General features: G+C 41.8%; 1 protein-coding gene across 1 annotated transcript in view; it reads right to left on the minus strand.

The window, feature by feature from the left end:
* The window catches only part of SCUBE2 (signal peptide, CUB domain and EGF like domain containing 2), a 70,853-nt gene that overhangs the window by 44,778 nt on the left and 5,093 nt on the right, over positions 1-20,982 (minus strand). The window contains exons 3-7 of the mRNA XM_050955058.1: positions 17,097-17,222; positions 13,908-14,042; positions 6,554-6,679; positions 6,126-6,242; positions 4,506-4,595 (exon numbers count right to left, since the gene is read on the minus strand). Coding sequence (XP_050811015.1) covers positions 4,506-4,595; positions 6,126-6,242; positions 6,554-6,679; positions 13,908-14,042; positions 17,097-17,127 — 499 coding nt within the window. The 5' untranslated portion in view covers positions 17,128-17,222. The remainder of the gene's footprint in view (positions 1-4,505; positions 4,596-6,125; positions 6,243-6,553; positions 6,680-13,907; positions 14,043-17,096; positions 17,223-20,982) is intronic.

Below are 20,982 nucleotides of genomic sequence, written 5' to 3' on the forward strand. Positions count from 1 at the left end.
TAAAGGGAAACAAGAAGACTTTTTATCAATACATTAGAAGCAAGAGGAAGACCAAGGACAGGGTAGGCCCACTGCTCAGTGAGGAGGGGGAAACAGTAACGGGAGACTTGGAAATGGCAGAGATGCTTAATGACTTCTTTGTTTCGGTCTTCACTGAGAAGTCTGAAGGATTGTCTAATATAATGAATGCTTACGGGAAGAGGGTAGGTTTAGAAGATAAAATAAAAAAAGAGCAAGTAAAAAATCACTTAGAAAAGTTAGATGCCTGCAAGTCACCAGGGCCTGATGAAATGCATCCTAGAATACTCAAGGAGTTAATAGAGGAGCTATCTGAGCCTCTAGCTATTATCTTTGGGAAATCATGGGAGACGGGGGAGATTCCAGAATACTGGAAGGGGGCAAATATAGTGCCCATCTATAAAAAGGGAAATAAAAACAACCCAGGAAACTACAGACCAGTTAGTTTAACTTCTGTGCCAGGGAAGATAATGGAGCAGATAATTAAAGAAATCATCTGCAAACACTTGGAAGGTGGTAAGGTGATAGGGAATAGCCAGCATGGATTTGTAAAGAACAAATCGTGTCAAACTAATCTGATAGCATTCTTTGATAGGATAACGAGCCTTGTGGATAAGGGAGAAGCGGTGGATGTGATATACCTAGACTTTAGTAAGACATTTGATACGGTCTCACATGATATTCTTATAGATAAACTAGGAAAGTACAATTTAGATGGGGCTACTATAAGGTGGGTGCATAACTGGAGGATAACCGTACTCAGAGAGTAGTTATTAATGGCTCCCAATCCTGCTGGAAAGGTATAACAAGTGGGGTTCCGCAGGGGTCTGTTTTGGGACCGGCTCTGTTCAATATCTTCATCAACGATTTAGATGTCGACATAGAAAGTACGCTTATTAAGTTTGCGGACGATACCAAACTGGGAGGGATTGCAACTGCTTTGGAGGACAGGGTCAAAATTCAAAACGATCTGGACAAATTGAGAAATGGTCTGAGGTAAACAGGATGAAGTTCAATAAAGATAAATGCAAAGTGCTCCACTTAGGAAGGAACAATCAGTTTCACACATACAGAATGGGAGGAGACTGTCTAGGAAGGAGTATGGCAGAAAGAGATCTAGGGGTCATAGTGGACCACAAGCTTAATATGAGTCAACAGTGTGATACTGTTGCAAAAAAAGCAAACGTGATTTTGGGATGCATTAACAGGTGTGTTGTAAACAAGACACGAGAAGTCATTCTTCCGCTTTACTCTGCGCTGGTTAGGCCTCAACTGGAGTATTGTGTCCAGTTCTGGGCACCGCATTTCAAGAAAGATGTGGAGAAACTGGAGAGGATCCAGAGAAGAGCAACGAGAATGATTAAAGGTCTTGAGAACATGACCTATGAAGGAAGGCTGAAGGAACTGGGTTTGTTTAGTTTGGAAAAGAGAAGACTGAGAAGGGACATGATAGCAGTTTTCAGGTATCTAAAAGGGTGTCATCAGGAGGAGGGAGAAAACTTGTTCACCTTAGCCTCCAATGATAGAACAAGAAGCAATGGGCTTAAACTGCAGCGAGGGAGATTTAGATTGGACATTAGGAAAAAGTTCCTAACTGTCAGGGTAATTAAACACTGGAATAGATTGCCTAGGGAAGTTGTGGAATCTCCATCTCTGGAGATATTTAAGAGTAGGTTAGATAAATGTCTATTAGGGATGGTCTAGACAGTATTTGGTCCTGCCATGAGGGCAGGGGACTGGACTCGATGACCTCTCAAGGTCCCTTCCAGTCCTAGAGTCTATGAGTCTCTCTCTAAGATATGGACTTTCCTATCTATTCACACAGCTAAAACTATCTTCCAAGCTCTCATTATCTCATGTCTCAATTATTGCAACATCCTTCCTCTGGCCACGTCAAATGCAATCTTGCCCTGCTTGCATCCATTCAAAATGCTGCTGCAAAGATAATCTTCCTAACTCATTGCTTTTACCACAGTGGGATAGCTCAGTGGTTTGAGCATTGGCCTGCTAACCCAGGGTTGTGAGTTCAATCCTTGAGAGGGCCATTTAGGGATCTGGGGCAAAAATCAGTACTTGGTCCTGCTACTGAAGGCAGGGGACTGGACTCAATGACCTTTCAAGGTCCCTTCCAGTTCTAGGAGATTGGTGTATCTCCAATTATTAAAACATCATTCCCTCATCTCTATTATATCAAACATAAGCTGTTTGTTTTCACTTTCAAGGCCCATCACAGTCTGTCCCCACTCTACTCCTCATCTCTCATTCAGCATCAAAAAGTCGACTCCTGCCTCCATCGCCCACTTGAATTTTCAAACAAGCATCTTTGTGCTTTCCCCCATACTACCCTTGACAGTTGGGAGGAGCTCCTCATAAACATCTACAAAGCTACCTCATCATCAACCTTCAAAACCCTCCTTGCTGTGATGCCTACAAACAAAAAACAAAAAAAACCACATGACAACAGTTATGCTGAGACCATTGCTAATCATACTGGCCATATTATCTCATTGTTTCCTTGTATTCCACCATTGGTTTGTCTCTAACAATCTGTTGCCTCTTGTCTGACACTTACATTGTAATTTCTCGGGCCAGGGAACATCTTTTTGTTCTGGGTTTGTAGCACACATCACAATGGGGTTCGCTCCTAGGTGCCCCGGTAATACAAATAATAATAATAAGCTCACTAGCACAGAACAGTGGAGACTGCCCTTCTCCTCTGCTAGATATCTCCACAGCATAGGTTGGGGAATGAACTTCTCTCATCTCCCACTGATCTTAATAGGACTGTTGGGAGCTCAATACTTTTAAAAATCAGGCTGCTTATTTAGGTGCCTAAATATGGATTTTGGAGCCTAACTTTAGTCTCCGATTTTTGAAAGCTTTTGCCTCTGCTGCCACAGCTTTCATGAGACTGCCAGCAGGAACAGGAAATGATCAGTGCCAGCTGCGGAGATGTTTTCGTAACACAGATATCTGTTCACTCGGAACTGCACCGAGATCACAGGGACTTGTCCCACAGTCCCCTGGGTACACCTTTGGATTAAATAGAACACAACTAAATTTAGTACATACTGAAACATTTCAGGAGAGGGACGATGTGTGGCACTTCCCTAGGAGAGGAAAAAAGTGAAGCATTGGAAATTTCTTGTTGTACTGTGGGAATTTGCCACCCTCTCCAACTCCCTATCAGCTACAAAATCAAGGGTCAACTTCAACTCCAAATAAGCCTGTCCTTACAGTCCATTTAACCCTTCAGTACAAAGAGACACACACAGGGAGAATAGTGCACCTTATTGTTAAAGGGACAAAACAAGTTTAGAGGATACTGCACCTGATTCTCGTTTTCCATACACTGGATTTACACTGTTGTAACTATCTACGTCAAGGAACCTGTTAAAAAACTGGTGGTCCAGTGACCTACTTTCAACGTGGTTAAAGACTGTAATATAGATAGGACCTAACCATGCTCCCATTGCTGAGTTAAAACCTTGGACAGTTGCAGATTTTAGCCCATATACAGAGATAGAGCTAGGTCCTGTCCATACTATAATTTTACTATATGGTGACTGAGTCCCCTAACTTAGCTAGATCTGTAAGGTCAGGGAGCCTGAGTAAAGAAGAAGAAGAATTATATGAAAGTGGTTAACATTCTGGGAAGCATCTAAAGAGACTAGAACCCTGCTTTCCACCAGGAGCTGGATGTTCACAGTGCATGTCTCAGAGATAGGAAGGATAGTCTCGCTGAAGCACTGAACTAGGACTCACGAAACCCAGGGTCAGTTTCCAAACTTGTAGTGGGACTTTGGGCCAGTCCCTTAAATTCCTCTGTCCCAATCAAAAGGCCAGTACCAAAAAGTTTAAAGGTTTTGAATTTAATCTGACTCTAAAAGAAATCATCTGACTAGGCGTTTGAGTTTTATATTCAAGCTCTGAACAGCAGAATAGTCAGACTGGGGAACTCAGTAGGTTTTGTTTTTTTTTAAGGTGGGGAAGGGGCCCCGGCTGCTGTAGATGGCAGAGGAGGCGGCGGTTGGTGGAGATGACAGAGTGGCAGGCGGGGGGGCCACCGCCACCTGGGCGTATGCCCTGGGGGCCAGGGGAGGGGCACCCGCAGAGCTGGTGGAGGGAACAGCAGGGAGGGGCGCTGTGGCTGGTAGCGGGGCCGCGGCTGTGGTGGCAGGCTCTGCCATGGAGGGATTAGTCTTTACAGGGTAGGTAGAGAGCAGGTTTCTTGGCTCTGGTTCAGCTCATACTTCTATGCATCCCGAATACTATACATGATTACTTATACACTATAGGGACATAGCCTTTCCTTAGAGGTGAGTGAGCATCCACTGAGTTCAATGGGTAATGCATGCCTCTCCAAGGGCAGACTTCAGCCCATAGTCACAATAGCTATGTTCGATGACAGATATCCAAGACAGTAAGGGTTCACTATGCAAGACTACTTAAGAAACCCCACAGCAAAACAAGATAAGCACTTTTACCCATGATCAGCCGTCGCTTTACTCGCTTGTCCACATCCGCTCCTGCTGTGGCATTGCTCTCAGAGATCTCAGCTACAACCTCCTCTCTTTCTGTAAGGCAAGTACATGGGGGGAAAAAATCAATCAGTGAGTGGTGATGCGACTGTTGGTATCTAATGTAGTAGCCAACTATCTTGTATGACACTCCTTTTGAAATTCAATTCTAAAACAAAGCTAAACTCTACAATTAGTTGAATCAAATATCATAAGCAGAAACAGTCAGAAATAAACACTTAAAAACAAAAACATTAAAACTCCCCAATTAAAAATGTGATAGCTTTTCTTGTTGTTTTGTTTTAATTTGCTTTTCAAAGACCCAGAAACCTTAAAACATTGTAGGTGTGGTGAACAGAACAACAAAAGGGTTAATCAGAGATATAGATGCTACAAACCAGTGTCCTGCCATCCTGATCACCCATTGGCAGAGCTGGCTCCAGGCATCAGCTAAGGAAGCAGGTGCTTGGGGCGGCCAATACAAAGGGGCGGCACTCCGTTTGCTATTGGGGCGGCCCGCGAGAATTCAGCAGTGGGTCCTTCAGTCTCTCTCTTCCTCTTTGAGCTGCCACTGAAGTGCCGCCGAAGAGGAAGAGAGGGAGGGAAGGACCAGCTGCCAAACTGCCGCTGAAGAATGGAGCGGTGTGATTGAGCTGCCGCCAAAGTGCCGTCGATCAGCTTTTTTTTTTTCCCCACCTTTGGATGGCAGAAACCCTGGAGCCAGCCCTGCCCATTGGCTAAGGAAAGAGATGGCTGACTATGGCTAGGTTTTTGTTTTTAATCAATGGTCAGAGACGGGTCATCAAAGCATTTGTGTTCATCCACCAAGCACTTCTTTACGTAAGAATGGATGCCTTTCTAACAGATATCTTTTAGTTCAATCAGACATTATGGGTTTGATGCAGGAATTGCTTGTTGAAATTCCTGTGTTATACAGGAAGTCAGACTAGTCCCTTCTGGACTCTATGAATCTATGAAAACTTAGAAAATGGAAAGAAATTGTCCCCTGGTTAATAATATGTGCAATGCTTCACAGGTACCAGAACAAAATACACTTAAAAACAGATTTTTTTTTCTTAAACATTCTAGGCCAATTCTTCTGTGCTTCTCACACAGTCAGAAAGCAGCCTGTAAGGAGCAGATGGAGAGTCCACTGACATAGGGGAACCTCCCTGGGATGTAAAGTCAACACAATCAGCTCTACACCACCTCTTTCTGGCCTTTCCTAGCACTCTGGTGCTCCCCAGAGAGTGGAATGCTCCATAAGAGATTTCCTGCAGGCATCACTTAAAGCAGCCCTAAAGTTTCTCTAAGTTATGCCAGTGGCCAAACTGGATCCAAATTCGGGGGGAGGATGCGGGGTGGGGCAGAAATTTGACCTAGAACCACTTTTCCTTGACATCCAGGTCTTGCATCAAGCATGGGTTGGCCAGACCCATGGATCCGGCCTATGCTTGTCGTTTTGGCCTCTATGCAATTTTTCATCAATAGAACTGGAACGTATTACTCCTGCAGAAATGGTAATATTTTGAAACTCATTTACATATCAGTCATCAACAGAAAAGAATTCATCCACTGCTCACTGACCAAGGCAGGTTTTCCCATCCGAGTGCACTGTGTACTTTGGGTGACATCCACAAATGGGCCCATCATCGGCATCCTCACATGTATGCTGACACCCACCATTCCCATGATTGCACGTCACTGAAAAGAAAACATACAGCAGAGCCTTAAATTTCCAGATCCCTGTACAGGGCTGAATTTACCCTTCTTGTGTGTGAATGTTAACATGACTCCCATACTAGAGCTTTCAATACTAATTGATGGATTTGTACAATGACATTTTGAAAACCCACTGATTTAATTTGATATTTCACTTCATCAAAAACGTGCAGTCTAAATAACATGTCATCTTAGCACATCCATAGATACTATTGCCCAAATTAGTGATCAGCTGCAGAAATAATAGAATTCTATTTGTTCCCTTTACGGATCAGTATGAATTTGTTGCGTACAAATGCAGTCCATCTTGTTCCTGGCCAGTTCAAATCCAGGTCTGCATTCACATGCCACTCCTCCTTTCGGTGCTTCTCTACAGATATGGGCACAGCCATGGTCTTTATTCATGCAGCTCATGCCATCTGCAAAACAGTAAAAATGTCATAGATCATCGGTATCCTCAGTGTGTTCAGATGCAGGTAACAGCTCAAATACAAACATTATCCCAACTGTAAGTAAACAGCAGACAACTTGTACCTCTTGAAAGACTCTCCTATATCTGAACAAAAGGGAAAAAAAGTATCAGCTGATATACAAGAAATAAAAAGAACCTGATACTGCTAAAGGCTAAGCAAATGGCCTGTAAGGTGATTTCCCTGCACCTAATCCATTGTCTATTTGTGTCTTAAGGTCTCTGGGGCAGGGACCTTCTGTCTCTTTGGTTGTACAGCACCCAGCACAATGAGACCCCCACCCTCATTTAGGCCTTTGGGTGCTATCATAATATAAATGTCTATTAGTAATAATAACTCCTCCTCTTCCTCCCACATATTTTAATAGTAATTGAGAGCTGCTCCGTACCTTGCAAGACCAGGCACTAAGGCTGTTCATTTCCCCTTTACTCTTCCCATAAAATAGCAAAATAAGATGTTGTGAGGCAAGGGAATGTCCAAATTTATTCAGATAAATACAAAATTCAAATGCTTCTCACATCTTTTCAAATTACTGGCCTTGAGTCATAGATTCACAGAGCTACATTTCCATTGGTGGTTAGCAGCGGATCCAGCAGTCACACATACTTGTACCCATGGGCAGCAAAGAATTTTCTGCTTTGGGAGCATCTTAACCTTTTCTGATATCTACTGGCCTCTTTCTAATTTCAACCAGTACATTTTAACACCTCTGGGAAGTCATCATGATGTTTTATATATAACTGCACCTATGTGCTGTGTCTCACTAGCTGAATAGAATGTAGTACAAGCAAATGCAGTCTGGATCCAAATGAATAGAGTAATGTGACATTAGTTGACTTTTTCTTCCCTTTCTTCTTTCCCTTCCCTCATAAAAACATCTTGTTGTTTTGTCTCTGACAGTTATGAGTTGTTCACACTCTAGCACTTAATCTGCAGGCTGCTGTGGTGACTCGTGGCCTCTGCCAGAGAGAGGCTGCAGTCAATTAAACAATAAGGAAACGTTCCCTGCATTATAAAACCTTTTGCCTCTGCCCAGGGTTTCAGCTAAATCCGTGCCCCAGCCATTGGCAAGACTTTACCCTACTTCCCAGCATTAAAGGAGCCAAAGTTTATTTTAACTCTATGTGCCACAAAGGTTCCATTGTGCCCCACAGACATTCTGATGCAAAGGTTCGTCCCCTCACTGGGATTTCTTAACCACTAAAGTCCAGCAGTAAAAACACGCTACCGCTCTGTTCTTTTGTTCTCCATTCCTTTAGAATTACTTACAAAAATAAGGTCTCTTAAAAGATTATGGGTAGATCCTCTGGTCTGGCTGAGCTGTGCTTGCCACGATCTGGGAAGGGAGCCACTCAGGTAGCTCTAAACAGCCGAAGGATTTGAGAACTCTCAGGGAGCCTCCTTGTGGGAATTTAGGCCAGGTTTACGCTGGCTTTACTCTGGGGTTGGGACTTTAATCTTGTTAGTTTTCTAAGGGCCAAATGCTGTGCACAAGGCAGAGTCACTGGGTCCTGGAAGGCCCATTGAACCTTCCTCCATAGCTGGTGCTGCAGTCTATGTACTCAACACTGCAACTCAGCCAATACAATAAAGTAGCTCCCACAGCTACTGCAGCACCATCCGGGCAATAGGGGGGTTGGGAGGTGCACGGGGATTCACCAGGGTCCTTATCCCAAGGATTTTACAATATAAAAAGGAGTTTACCACCCAAGCAACAGTGTGCTATTACCATCTCTTCTTCTAGTATTACCGAGGTATTCTCAAAAAGGCAACAATATATCAAAGAGACAGAATGGCATCATGGTTGGTAAATCCAAACTCTCCTTGAGGAGTCTGAATGTTAGGGAGGAGGACAGTGCATGGGTTAGAGCATTTCCTTGGGACATGGGAGACCTGGGTTCAATTTTCCTGTTCTACTTCCTGTGTAACCTTTGTCAAGTCTCTCCAGGTCTCAGTTCCACAGCTGTAAAATGGAGATAATAGCACTGTCCTACCTCAGGGGGTGTTGTGAGGCCTGGTCTACACTGGGGGGGGGGCAAGCTAAGTCGGTCTAAGTTATGCAACTTCAGCTACGAAAACAGCGTAGCTGAAGTCAGCATACTTAGAGCTACTTGTCGCAGTGTCTTCACTATGGTAGGTCGACTGCTGATGCTCCACCGTCGACTCTGCCTATGCTTCTCATTCCGGTGGAGTACCAGAGTCGACAGGAGAGTGTTCAGCAGTCGATTTATCACGCCTTCGCTAGACGTGATAAATTGGCCCCCGCTGGATCACTCACTCCGGAGGTAAGTGTAGACATGCCCTAAGAATAAAGACATTAAAACTTGTGAGGGGCTCAGACACTATGGTAATGGACACTTTTTAAGTACCTAAGATAGACAGACAGAAATGTGACTTAGGCATCATCTGTAAGGAATTTAGTGCCTAGCTTGGCTCCTTGAAGACAATTGTTCACATTGCAAAGCTGTTATGTGAAGTGCTGATATTTCACTCCGACAGCAGCATTTGTTTTTTTGTTGTTTTCTTTGCTCCGCCGGCAGACTCCTCCCACCCCACACGTGTCTCGATATTTTCTTCATCTCATCTGATCGCCCTATAAGCAGCTGCTGCTTGTTGAAATGGCAATCTTGGATATCAGGGCTGAAGCTCATTCACAGATCTTTAGGCATGACTTGCAAAATGTCCACAAATCACTATGGGTCTCCAGCCTAATCCATCACGAGTGTCACACTTTACAGAAATATCGTAACACTGCAAAAGTTCTAGCATCATATAATATATACAAAACACACGCACACACAGACACAACACTTGCAACAGTACAACTTTTGGCTGGCTTTTGGCTGGAATGTGACTGCAAAACAAAACACAAATTTCCATATTACAGAAATATTGGGGTTTAAACTATGAACTCTCATATGGCTTAGTAGTGTAGAGCAGAATACTCTAGATCCTTACTGAATCTTCCTGTATTGCTAAAATTTGGGAAACACCAAAGAAAGACTAATTGCTACTTCAATGGAAAACAGACGGTGCATCCCAAGGAGAGCGTGCTTTACAATAATCTACACTAAGGCAGTGGGGTTGGTTTGTTTGTTTGTTTGTTTAAGGAAAAGAGTTGCACTACCATTCATTTCTGTTTTCTTCTTAGATAATATAAGCACTTCAAGAGGACTCTGGTCAGTTTATTTAGGCTTGCTGGCTAATCCTATTGAGGGCCCAATCCTGCACCCGCTGAAATAACTCCCATTAACTTCAGTGGAAGCAGGATTGTGCCCATAATAAAAAAAAATAAAAAAAAATCAGAGACAAGCCTCATTGTGTAAAAGAAAATAGGTAAAGGTTTCCTTAACCCATGCATTTTCAAAATACCTTCTCTTTGAAGCAATATTATTTAATGAAGAAAAAATATTTGTAATGGGAGCTGGCATCAACCTTTCATAAACATTCAGTTACAGTTTAATCAGGCAATTACTTTGCATATTATATTTTTGACATCTCAGTTTTAGGCTACAATATTCGTCCTCTATTAAGAAAGCTTGAAGTAACAAAGGAATGGATGCTACATTGCTTAGATTATTCTGCTCTATTGGCTTTTTGATTCCTTTCCCACAGTGAGAATTCTGTAGAAGCCTAACAAGACAATGATGCCTCAAATCCGACAGAATATACAAAAGAGCCCAAAGATCCCCACATGAAAGCTATCATCCACTATTATGGTGTCAATCAAGGATCTGTGCAGCACATAAGATCACAAATTAGCCTTATTAACTCTAGTGTTTTTGTGACATTTTTAATCTTAAACATGCAATACGATCTGTCTGCAAGATAAAAGGTGTTAAGAAAGCATTAAGAGAATTAATGAATTAGTTTCTGTTAGCAAAGTAATTTCTTTGGGTGCATGAATCTCCTGAAGGAGAAACTGTTAAAGCAGGTACTTTGGTAAAGTTCACTGAACTCAAACAAATGGTTTAAATGCTGAATTGGGAATTGCTCAGTTCTGTGCATGTGGAATTCGGTCACTTCTCCACCAAAAGTTAAAATGGACCTTACAAAATGAACCACATTTCAATAATAAAATACCCAGGGTCTGACTAATTAAATGTGATTTCTTTGACCAAAAAAGTTTAAATCTAGTTCACCAAAAAGGGGATATTTTATGAAGAAGTGCATCCAAATGTTTTAACATTTTATTTACTATAAATCGGGGCTGTTAGTTTAAAAATCAGTTCCAATGAATATTCTATATTACATAATATATATATTATATAAAAGTCAATGTAACTGTACCTGATATGAGAACGAGCAAAGTGATTCAATTCTTATGCAGTCATATCAGTGGAACTGTGTGGGGAATACCTCAGAATGGTATTTGTCCAGCCACATGTACACCCAGTTAGCAAACTCTGCTAAGCTCTGAGGGAAGGTGCTGTATCAAGGCTGGGTCATATTCATCACCATAATTGCCATTCTGTTGTCAACACTGAGGCTCAGATTCTGGACAGTCTTATGCAGGCGCACAAGGAGGTGTGAGGAAAGGATGTCTCTGCACAAAGCGCGACCAGAATCTTGGTACTGGCCCTGCTTGAGCACAAGCTAGGGGAATGTCTGCACCATTAGCACAGCTAGACATCCCGAGAGTGCTGCATCCCCTACCACCAACTGGAGAATGGGGCTGGTCCTGTGCAGTGTGCATGCTTTACTCTGTTAAAGGGAGCAGCATTTCCCGTTCCCAGAGACATTCTGGCTGCCTAGGTCTCCACTGGTAAAATGTCTCTAGGAGCTACTAATGGTGTAGTGCCTTTGTACACCAGCCTTCAGGTGGCATGGCTTTAAATCTAACCCTAATGAGCCAAATCCTGCAGCTCCTATTCATGCCTATTGATTTTGGCCCAAAAGAAGTAAATAACCATAGTTTGTGTGACACACTGCGATGGACAGTGATGGATTCCTGAGCGGAGACGGATCATCACTAGAAATGGTAGTAAGAGGACACATCATTGTCACAATGCTTATTTCTATGGTAAAAACCCCACGTGCATGACATTCCCCTGGAATTTGCTAACTCAATATTATGAAGTAAATTAAACAACAGAGAGAAAAGCCATTGGTAGGTAAGTGATTTATTGCTATTACTGATGCAATGTCCTCACAAAGCATTTGTTCTGTCACTTACAGCTGTAAGAGGAGTAAACCCAGGGCATGTAGTCAAGGAAAACTTATGATTATGCACAACTCACTGGGAGGTTATGAGCCCAGCTGACCTACACAAGGCTTAAACAGAGCCAGAGAACCATCTGGAGCACCACTCTGCTTTGGATCCACCCCGCTACACCCCGCACCATCACACCTGACTATTGCCTCTCCTCTAAAAACTCCTGCAGTGTCCCAGCAAACAGTCCTGAGCCAGACAATGTGCAGCACAGCAGATGAGGGAGGATGGATTCCAGGAAGCAGATAATCCAAGGCAACCTCACCATGCAAATCTGTAGAAGGAACAGAACAGGCTCTCCTTTGTCTTCTCACTCTATCCACAGGCCAGGCCTCCATATTTCTCCTGCCCCACCTCCACAACCTCCTTACTCTGTTAAGCTACTTATACGAACCACATTACCTCAGAATCAGAGAGCCCACAAACATCAACAGATTTATCTTCAAAACACTAGGAGGTAGGGAAGTGCTCTTACAGATGCCGACCTGACGTACAGAGAGATTGAGTGATTTCCCCAAAACTACATAGGAAATCTGTGGCAAAGCAGGGAAATGAACTCAAATCTCCTGTATCTGACTAGTCTTCCTTATTATAGAAGTAGGCTAAGGGAGGTGGGTACAAATGTCAGAGGAGGAAGAAAGAGAAAGAGAAGTGGCAGGAGGGCCAGAGAAATAGGGTACAGGGGTAAAGTGAAGTATGGGCACAGAAGAGATTACAAGTACAGAAGAAGAGAGAGGTGAGGTTCCATCCATGGAGAAGTGGTTTAAAAGTTTTTGGGTTTTCAATGAAAAAATGAAATCTGAAAAATTTTTGGTATTCTCAAAGCATTTTAGGTAAAAATATGAGGTTTTTGGAAAAACATCACTGGTTTCCACAAAAGTGAAAAATTTGACTTGAAAAGAAATTTTTTACTGAAAAGGTATTGGTTTTTCACTTCCAGTTTTTCCACTGAAAAAGCAGAAACTGTTAACCAAAATGAAAATGTTCAGAAAAAAAATTACATACAAACGCCTTTTTTTGGAAAACATAAATGTTTTGAGAACAAATGTTTGACCACCTTTAGAGTCATGCAACATGGGGAATCCGTTAACCAAAAATGAGGCAGCAGGTGAAGGGGAAAGAGACAACAAAACAGAGGAGAACAAGAGCAGCAAGGCAATGGATCCTGGGAGAGAATTTCAGGAGGAAATGGAAAAGATACAATGAAGAATGAGGGGAAAAGACATGTTACTCCTGCTGGAACAGGACAAATGGGGAAGGCAGAGTTCTTTTCAAGACATACTAAAGAAGAGATGGAGAAAGAGGGAAGAGGCCTCCACCAGGGATCAGGTACAGACATGTGATTAAACAACTGATTTTGCCTTTTGATCCATCAGATAGTATCCAAATATATGTTCATCTTGGTGAAGAAATAGAAAGGAAAAGGGACCCTCTCTCCCACGGCAAAGTCATCTCGTTTAAAAGTGTTCCAGGCTCTGATCCTACAATGAACAGCATGAGGGCGGCCTGCAGAGCCCCCCTGAAGACAAGAGTACTCAGGGTATGTCTACAATTAAAATGCTACAGCAGCACAGCTGTGCTGCTGTAGCGCTTCAGTGTAGACACTATTTATGCTGACAGGAGCAGTTCTCCCATTGGTGTAGGTAATCCACCTCCCCAAGAGGCGGTAACTAGGTTGATAGAAGAGCTCCCGCAAGGTAGGAGGGGCCAGAGCCCGGGCTCCAGCCCAAACATCTACACTGCAATTTTATAGCCCCACAGTCCAACCCCTGTGAGCCCATCAGCTGACCAGGGCCAGCCACAGGTGTCTTGTTGCAGTGTAGACATACCCTCAGGGGCAGACAAACAGTGAACCTCTTCTCTTGTTGAAGAAAACTCTAAATGTTTGTGAAAATGCTTAAGAGAGTCTGCTATGTGCTCCCACAAGAAGTTTCTGCTCATTGTTTGGAAGGGAAGAACCAGTACCTTCGGAATGGTGAATGCACGTGTGCTGGTTGTCACTCAGGAAGAACCCTGCCTTACAACGACACTCATAGCTCCCCAAGGTATTGACACACAGGTGCTGGCAACCACCGTTGTTGAACATACATTCATCTGTATCTGAAAAATAAAGAGACTGGGTTTGTACCTGTACAGTTGCATTTACTGTCACTGCTATAAATCAATGCCCGGAGGTTGATCTCAAAGTGTGCAGCTAGTATAGATTAAATAAATGTTTGTTTTACCAAAGTCCCAATGGGTCTATAGATCAGGGCATTTAAAGAAGATTTTAATTCTGAGGCAGAGATGGAGGAAGAAAAAATTATCAAAAAACTTCAGGCTCAGGTTCAAGCGAGACACCGAACCTTCACCCAAACTGCAAGCCAAATGCTAGGTCTTTTCTGAAGCTTGAGAATGTCTGATTAATTATCCTCCACCTCCCTATTCCACCTCATTGTCTCTTATTTTGTGGCTGCTTTTGTATTTCCTGTGGCCAAGAACAAAAGCAGAAGTTACTGAAATAGTTTAAGGAATGCTGATCTTGTAATATTTATGGCCTCATCAGAGGCAGGAAGTATGGGGAACCTCAGGAGAAATCTGTTCTTGCAAATTTCTATCTAGTTTGGCAGAACCAAGAGAAACGAAGAGTAGAAAAGCTCCAGCTAAGTTCCTGAACATTGAAGTGCTCATCTCAATCTCCAAGCCTTTTGAATTTTGCCCATCACTGATTTAAGCTTTCTGTAGCCTCTTGCTATGGTATAAACCTTACAGGCCTGATTTTCAGAAGGACTGGGCACCTACAGCTCCCACTGATTTCAGTGGGAGTTATGGATGCTCAACACCCAGGAAAACAGGCCATAAAGGTGTCATGGCAAAATTCTGCTCTCATTTGCACTGCATTTGGTGCACCATGTTTGCTTCCCACTCTGCTCACTGTTACAGGGCTAAGATTTTGAAACTAGTATTTAACATTTTTGCATAAAATAGTGCCTAAAAACAGGAAGAAGCCATTGTGTTCTTACCAACAAGTGAAATCAAACACTGTGATACATTTAAGTTCCCTTGAAACCAGTGGGGCAACCTGAGCACCTAAACCGAGATGGATTTAGCAGAGCATCATAATCATAGAAAAGAACAAAGATAAAAATTATGTTCCAAGCGGTCTAGATGTGTCAGTCTTAATAGAAATAGTTAATTTTAGTAGTTCAACAGTGATCTCAATCTAAGAAATCAGTATTGAAACAACTACCAAGATTCTCTAGTACTATAGATTTGAAACTCCAGAAAATGTTTCTGCTTCGTGGACCATGGTGAAATAATGGAATATTGTTTCTCTCTCCAAAAAGTAATTGTCTATTCAGCTAAAATCCAGGCAGACATATCAAGTCTTCAGGAATATGGGTGTGGCTTGGTTAACAAAAAAGTGGCATGAACTAAGTAAATAAACAGTTTATCAGAAAATTAAGCCAAATTTGCTGCATGTCAAAATATCTATTTTAATTTTAAATCATATCTTCAAAGGGGCAGTCAAAATTAGGAGGTCTGTGATTTGAACTTCATTGTTTTAAAGTCCATTTTACCCTTTATATGCTCCCTCCACCCCAAGAACCATTACATCAATACTGTTGTTCTTTTCAAGACAGCCTAGCAATAATGAGAAACCCTATATTAACACAACAGTGGGGCAGTTTCTGGCCTCAGTTACAGCTGTGTAAATTCAAGGTATCTCCAGTGAAGTTACTGAGATCAGAATATGACCAGATGTATTTGTGTGCTAGATGAGTTCTTTGTATGGAGAGAAAATATACCCCTTTATTGCCTTATTAAAGAGGTCAGGTGCTCACCCAGTTGAGTGTCCTTAATGTGAACCTCATGGAACTCCACTTGTGTGTTTAAATAAGTGTGAGAGTGGATAAGGCACTCTTCGTAATATTAAAAAGCATCAATAAATAGTTCAGTTGCTTCTGGCCAGACTATATGGCTATCCAGCTTTGACAGGATAGTGCAACCCTTGGGACATAGGGCCTTCCTCACCCTCTCCCATTTACGCACCAACAGACAGAACTTTGTCTATGGGCCAGACCCTCAGCTGATGTAAACTGATGTAGTTCCAATGAAGTCAAAGCAGCTATGCCAAATTATACCAGGTGAGGCTCTTGCTCTAAATATTTAATAGAGGCCTGGTCCCATTACTAAAATACTGCATGCTAATCTGAAATATCTCATCACTCTTGCATAGCTCACAATAGTCTTCAAATTCTGCAATAGGGGACAAATCCCCTCCCCAACAGGAGTGGAAATCTCCTAAGGTAACATACCCAATGATGGCCCCACTGCTCAGGCAGTGATGAGCAGCATTCGTAGGGGATCCATAGGGGTCCACACATTAGTGTGAGGAAGACTCACTACTCAGTTCCACCAATCATCACCCACGATGTAGCAGCATGCAGGAGCCAGAGGTACCGCCAAACCCGCAGAGCAGAAGGGTGATGCAATGGTTAGGACTCAGGAAAAATTGGGCTTCATTCCCTGCTTCACCACAGACTTCCCTGATAACCTTGAGCAAGTCACTTATCTTTCCTGTACTTTGGTTCCCCAACGTAAGATGGAGTCAATAGGATTGCCCTACCTCACACAGGTATTGTGAGGACAAATACATTAGAGATTGTGAGCTGCTCAGATAGTACAGAAATGTGGCCCATATAAGATACATAAATGGGAGAATGAGGCATAGCTACTCCATCACCTGGAGAAAGGATTCCTCTCTCCCAACCCCAACACATGGCTGGGCTTGAACCATAAATTAACATTTCCAAAAAAAACACAGGAAATGTTCCTGGTTTTAAACAGGTCAATTTACTAAAGTTTCCCTAAAGAAACACATTAACAGAATAATGAAGGATGCTTTGCAATTTTTAATCCAAAGAACTCAAAGCACTTAAGAAAAATGTGTCAGTATTATCTCCCATTTTACAAATGGGGAAACTGAGCCATAGAGCAGTCATATAGAGACTGAAATGTCGAAACCTGGAATTCCTTTGTCTAATATGTATCATTCTTGTCTAGACATCCTATCTAACACAGCATTCAGAAATCACAGGCTTTTTACTTTCACAAATTAAAAAGGGATATATTTGCATCAATATTTGCAATGTTAGCAAGCATGTTCCTTACCGAGACAATTATGGCCATCATGAGCCAACATGAAGCCATCATAACAAGTACAGCGATAATTGCCTGGAATGTTGAAACATTCATGTACGCAGCCTCCATTGAAGTCATTATCACATTCATCAATGTCTGAGGGATAAAGCAAAAGTCAATCTGATGGATGCTACCTGGTTTGGCATGGGCAGGTCCTGACATGATTGTATAAATGTGAACAGTAATTGCTCTCCTAAGTCATCATTGTCTTGCAAATAGACTATACTTAGCACATTATTTGTTCAATGTTTTTGAAAGATGACAAGATGCATTAGGATTTCCATCCAGTGTTATAGTATAGTTTTAAGCTTTCTAAAGCTGCTTTTAAAAATGATGTTAGATTAAAAATCATGGATCTGATTCTCCTCTCTTATATGCTGATGTAAATCAGGATTAAATCCACTGATGTCAGTGAAGTCACACTGACATAGAATCAATTTGAGGGAAGAATCAAACTACATATTTTTTTTAAATGACAAATTTCCTTACCTGCATTCATCACAATACTCTGATTATTAGAATGGAAAGAATTTTAACTATCTAATTTACCATTTCAAGTTGTCTGTTCACTTTGCATTTGACTCAGTTTTGATTATTAAAAAGCATGAGTCAATTTAGCTTCTGATTCTCAAGCACTAGCATAAAACTGCAAAGCTTGGGTTGCAAATACTGCAAGAAAATGTTTAAATCCAAATAAACAGCTTTCATTTAAAAAACATTTTCATACGATTCTTTCTATTTAGCATATTTTCTAAAATCTGTTAACACCCAATATAAACATTGGTCGTAAATTATCTTTGTCTTTTTGATACTTCAAATGAAATGATAAATGACCAACACTTCGTTTCCTCTCTAAATAAAGAAATTGAATATGTAGGACTTGATCTTCCTCATGTTTGTACTAGAAAACAATTTCTAGCATAAAACTCCTTAAGCAAAATAAACTAATCAAACACCAGGAGCTTTGATTTAAAAGACACAAAGAAACCAACAAATGATCTTGTTCCCATTTCAATCAACAGCAAAACAACATTGGTACATCTAGGACTGGACTCAGCTCATATGATGACATTTGCCTCTGCACATCTTCAAAATCCCACTTACACTCTGAGGTAGTACCTATGTCTTCTGCTGCCCATCTGTTTGCACAGGGCAGAATTTTACCAGCATGGTTAGGGCACTAAGGGAAAGAGATAGGGACAATAACCAAAGCCCTTTACAGTCAGACAAAAGTTTCAAATAGAGCTTTTATACTAAAGATAGGCCAAAGCCACAACATCCAGATAAAAATGCTGAATCCCCCAATGTTCAGTATCTTTAATGCTAGGGTTCTGGTCTGACCCAACGTAAAGAGAAAGAGTTGGAGTTAAATTCAGATCCAGGCTTCAATTCCTAAATCCTCCCCAACGTGAAAGTTTGGCAGGTTGGATCCAGGTTTTTGGTTTCAACCGATCTCTACTTTTCCCAGACATCTTTGGGAATCAGGACACTTATTAGTACATTCTCAAATATAAATATAGGTGACTAATTTTAGGTGAAAAATTTGGCCTTAGCCATAGCAAGTGCACTCTGCCAATCTTGTGTCATCTGAGGGGCCTAGGTTGGCTTTTTTCATTTTACGGTCCAAAAGCCCAAGCCTAAAACACATTCTGTACTTTCTGAGAGGCACTAAGAACGTCAATGGGAGTTAAGATTTCTCAGCCTCCCAGAAGCCTCAGCCCCTAGTGTTTCATTGCCTAACTATGTTTTAAAGAAGCTGCTCATTATAAAAATACCTTAATAACTCAGTAGGCACATGTGCCCTTTTGGGATGAATTTGTCATGGAGACAGGGTAGGTGGGTGTGTTCTTTTTTTCCCCCAAAAACCCAAAAACTGTTGTGTACAATCCTGGCTCTACTAATGTCAATGGGAGTTTTGCAGTTGCCTTCAAGGAAGCCAGGATTTCACCCATTGCAAGGCCCAAAGAAGTCAATATTTTTTGCAACATTTTTAATTAAAATTTTAATCAAAACCATCAGTATGGTCAGAGATTTTTTTTTGTTTATCAAAAACCTGGTACATGCAAAATTTCACTAACCATTCTGATAATATTTTGATAAACATTTTAAATAAAAAGTGCTGAAATTTTTCAAAAACAGAAAATAGAAAATGGTCGAAAACATGTGAAACAGAAAATGATGTTGAAATGTTTCATGTAACTTTTTAAAATTTTGTGATCCATCCTAGTTATCATTGCTATGCTGCCAATATATTGCTGGCTGGTAATAGGATAGACAATAACAGAGCAAATATTATATAATGACATTCTCTAAATAAATAGTATGCCTTCACCTGGAATACTGTGGTCGGTTCTGGACACGCCATCTGAAAAGGGCTATACCAGAAACAGAGTGAGTTCAGAGCCAGATGACAAGAATGAGTAGGGATATGGAAAAACCCACATATAAAGAGAAATTGAAAAGTTGGGTTGTGTTTGCCTTAAAGAGGAGATGAATACAAGGTGACATGATAAAAGGTATATAAAATAACTGGGATAGAAAAGATAATCTTCGAAATTCTATTCACTCTGTCTCAGAATAAAAGAGCAAGGGGATACTCAATGAAATTCAAAATGAATACAAAGAAATATATTTTCATACAACATGCAGTTGGTCTGTGGAACTCCTTGCCACAATACATAATTGACACCAAGCAGGATTCAAAAAATAACTAACTATCTATTGCAAGGTTTCCCCTTCCCTTGAAGCAGTTGATGTGGCAATTGTCAGAAGTAGGATACTGGATTAAATGGACCACTGGTTTCATCCAGTTTGGCAGTTCCTATGTTTCTAAGGCCCTCATGCATATGACTGTAATGTAAGTGACTCCCTGCTTTGAAGCTAGGCTTCTTATCATTTATCATAGAAATATGATAAATAGAACTGAAGCAGCAAAGAAATACAGCAGGTGCTAAAGTTTCTGCTTTTTATGGACCCAATCCAGCTACCATAGAAGAAAATGGAAAGAGTTATACTGACTTAAGCAGAGCTGGATCAGGCTCCTACTGTGCCCAGACTTGGTCAAACCTGTTTTTTATGAGAATTTTAATAGCTCTGTGGTATTGTTTATACAAGCATGATTTTGCCCCCATTTCAAACTTACATATGCATTGCTGAAACCAGTCTCAACTCAGCCTGAGGCACAAACCTTCAGCCCTAACTGCAAGAAACTAAAACTTCCTTTAAATGAATCAATGCTATATTTGTTCCCACGTACTGTCAGTGGCCAGCCTGCTTTTATGGGTAAGCACCTTGAAACTTACCGGGTGGAACTTATACATCTAGGAACAAAGAATGCAGACCATGCTTACACAATGGGAGACTATCTTGGTAAGCAGTAACTCCAAAAAAGTATTTTGGGGGTCAGGGTGGCTAGTCAGCTGAATACAAGCTCCCAGTGTGACTCCGTGGTAAACGGGTTAATTCAATCCTTGGATGTATGATCAGGAAAATCTCAAGTAGGAATAGGATTGCCAACTTTCTACTTGCACAAAACTGAAGACCTCTGCCCCATCTCCTGCCCCAGCCCTCCCCTGAAGCCCCTCCCATACCCTGCCCCTTCTCTGAAGCCCCACTCTCACTCACTCCAACCCCCCTCCCTCTGTCACTCGCTCACCCCACCCTCACTCACTCATTTTCACCTGGCTGGCTCAGGGAGTGGAGGTGTGAGAGGGAGTGAGGGCTCCAGCTGGGGGTGCGCCTGTGGGCTCTGTGATGGGGCCAGGGATGAGAGGTTTCGAGTATGGGGGTGGGTGGGCTCAGGGCTGAGGCAGGGGTTTGGTGTGTGGGAGGAGGTATGGACTCTGGGCTGGGGGCG

The sequence above is a fragment of the Gopherus flavomarginatus genome, chromosome 5 (assembly GCF_025201925.1).
Source record: "Gopherus flavomarginatus isolate rGopFla2 chromosome 5, rGopFla2.mat.asm, whole genome shotgun sequence".
Taxonomy (NCBI): Eukaryota; Metazoa; Chordata; order Testudines; family Testudinidae; genus Gopherus; species Gopherus flavomarginatus.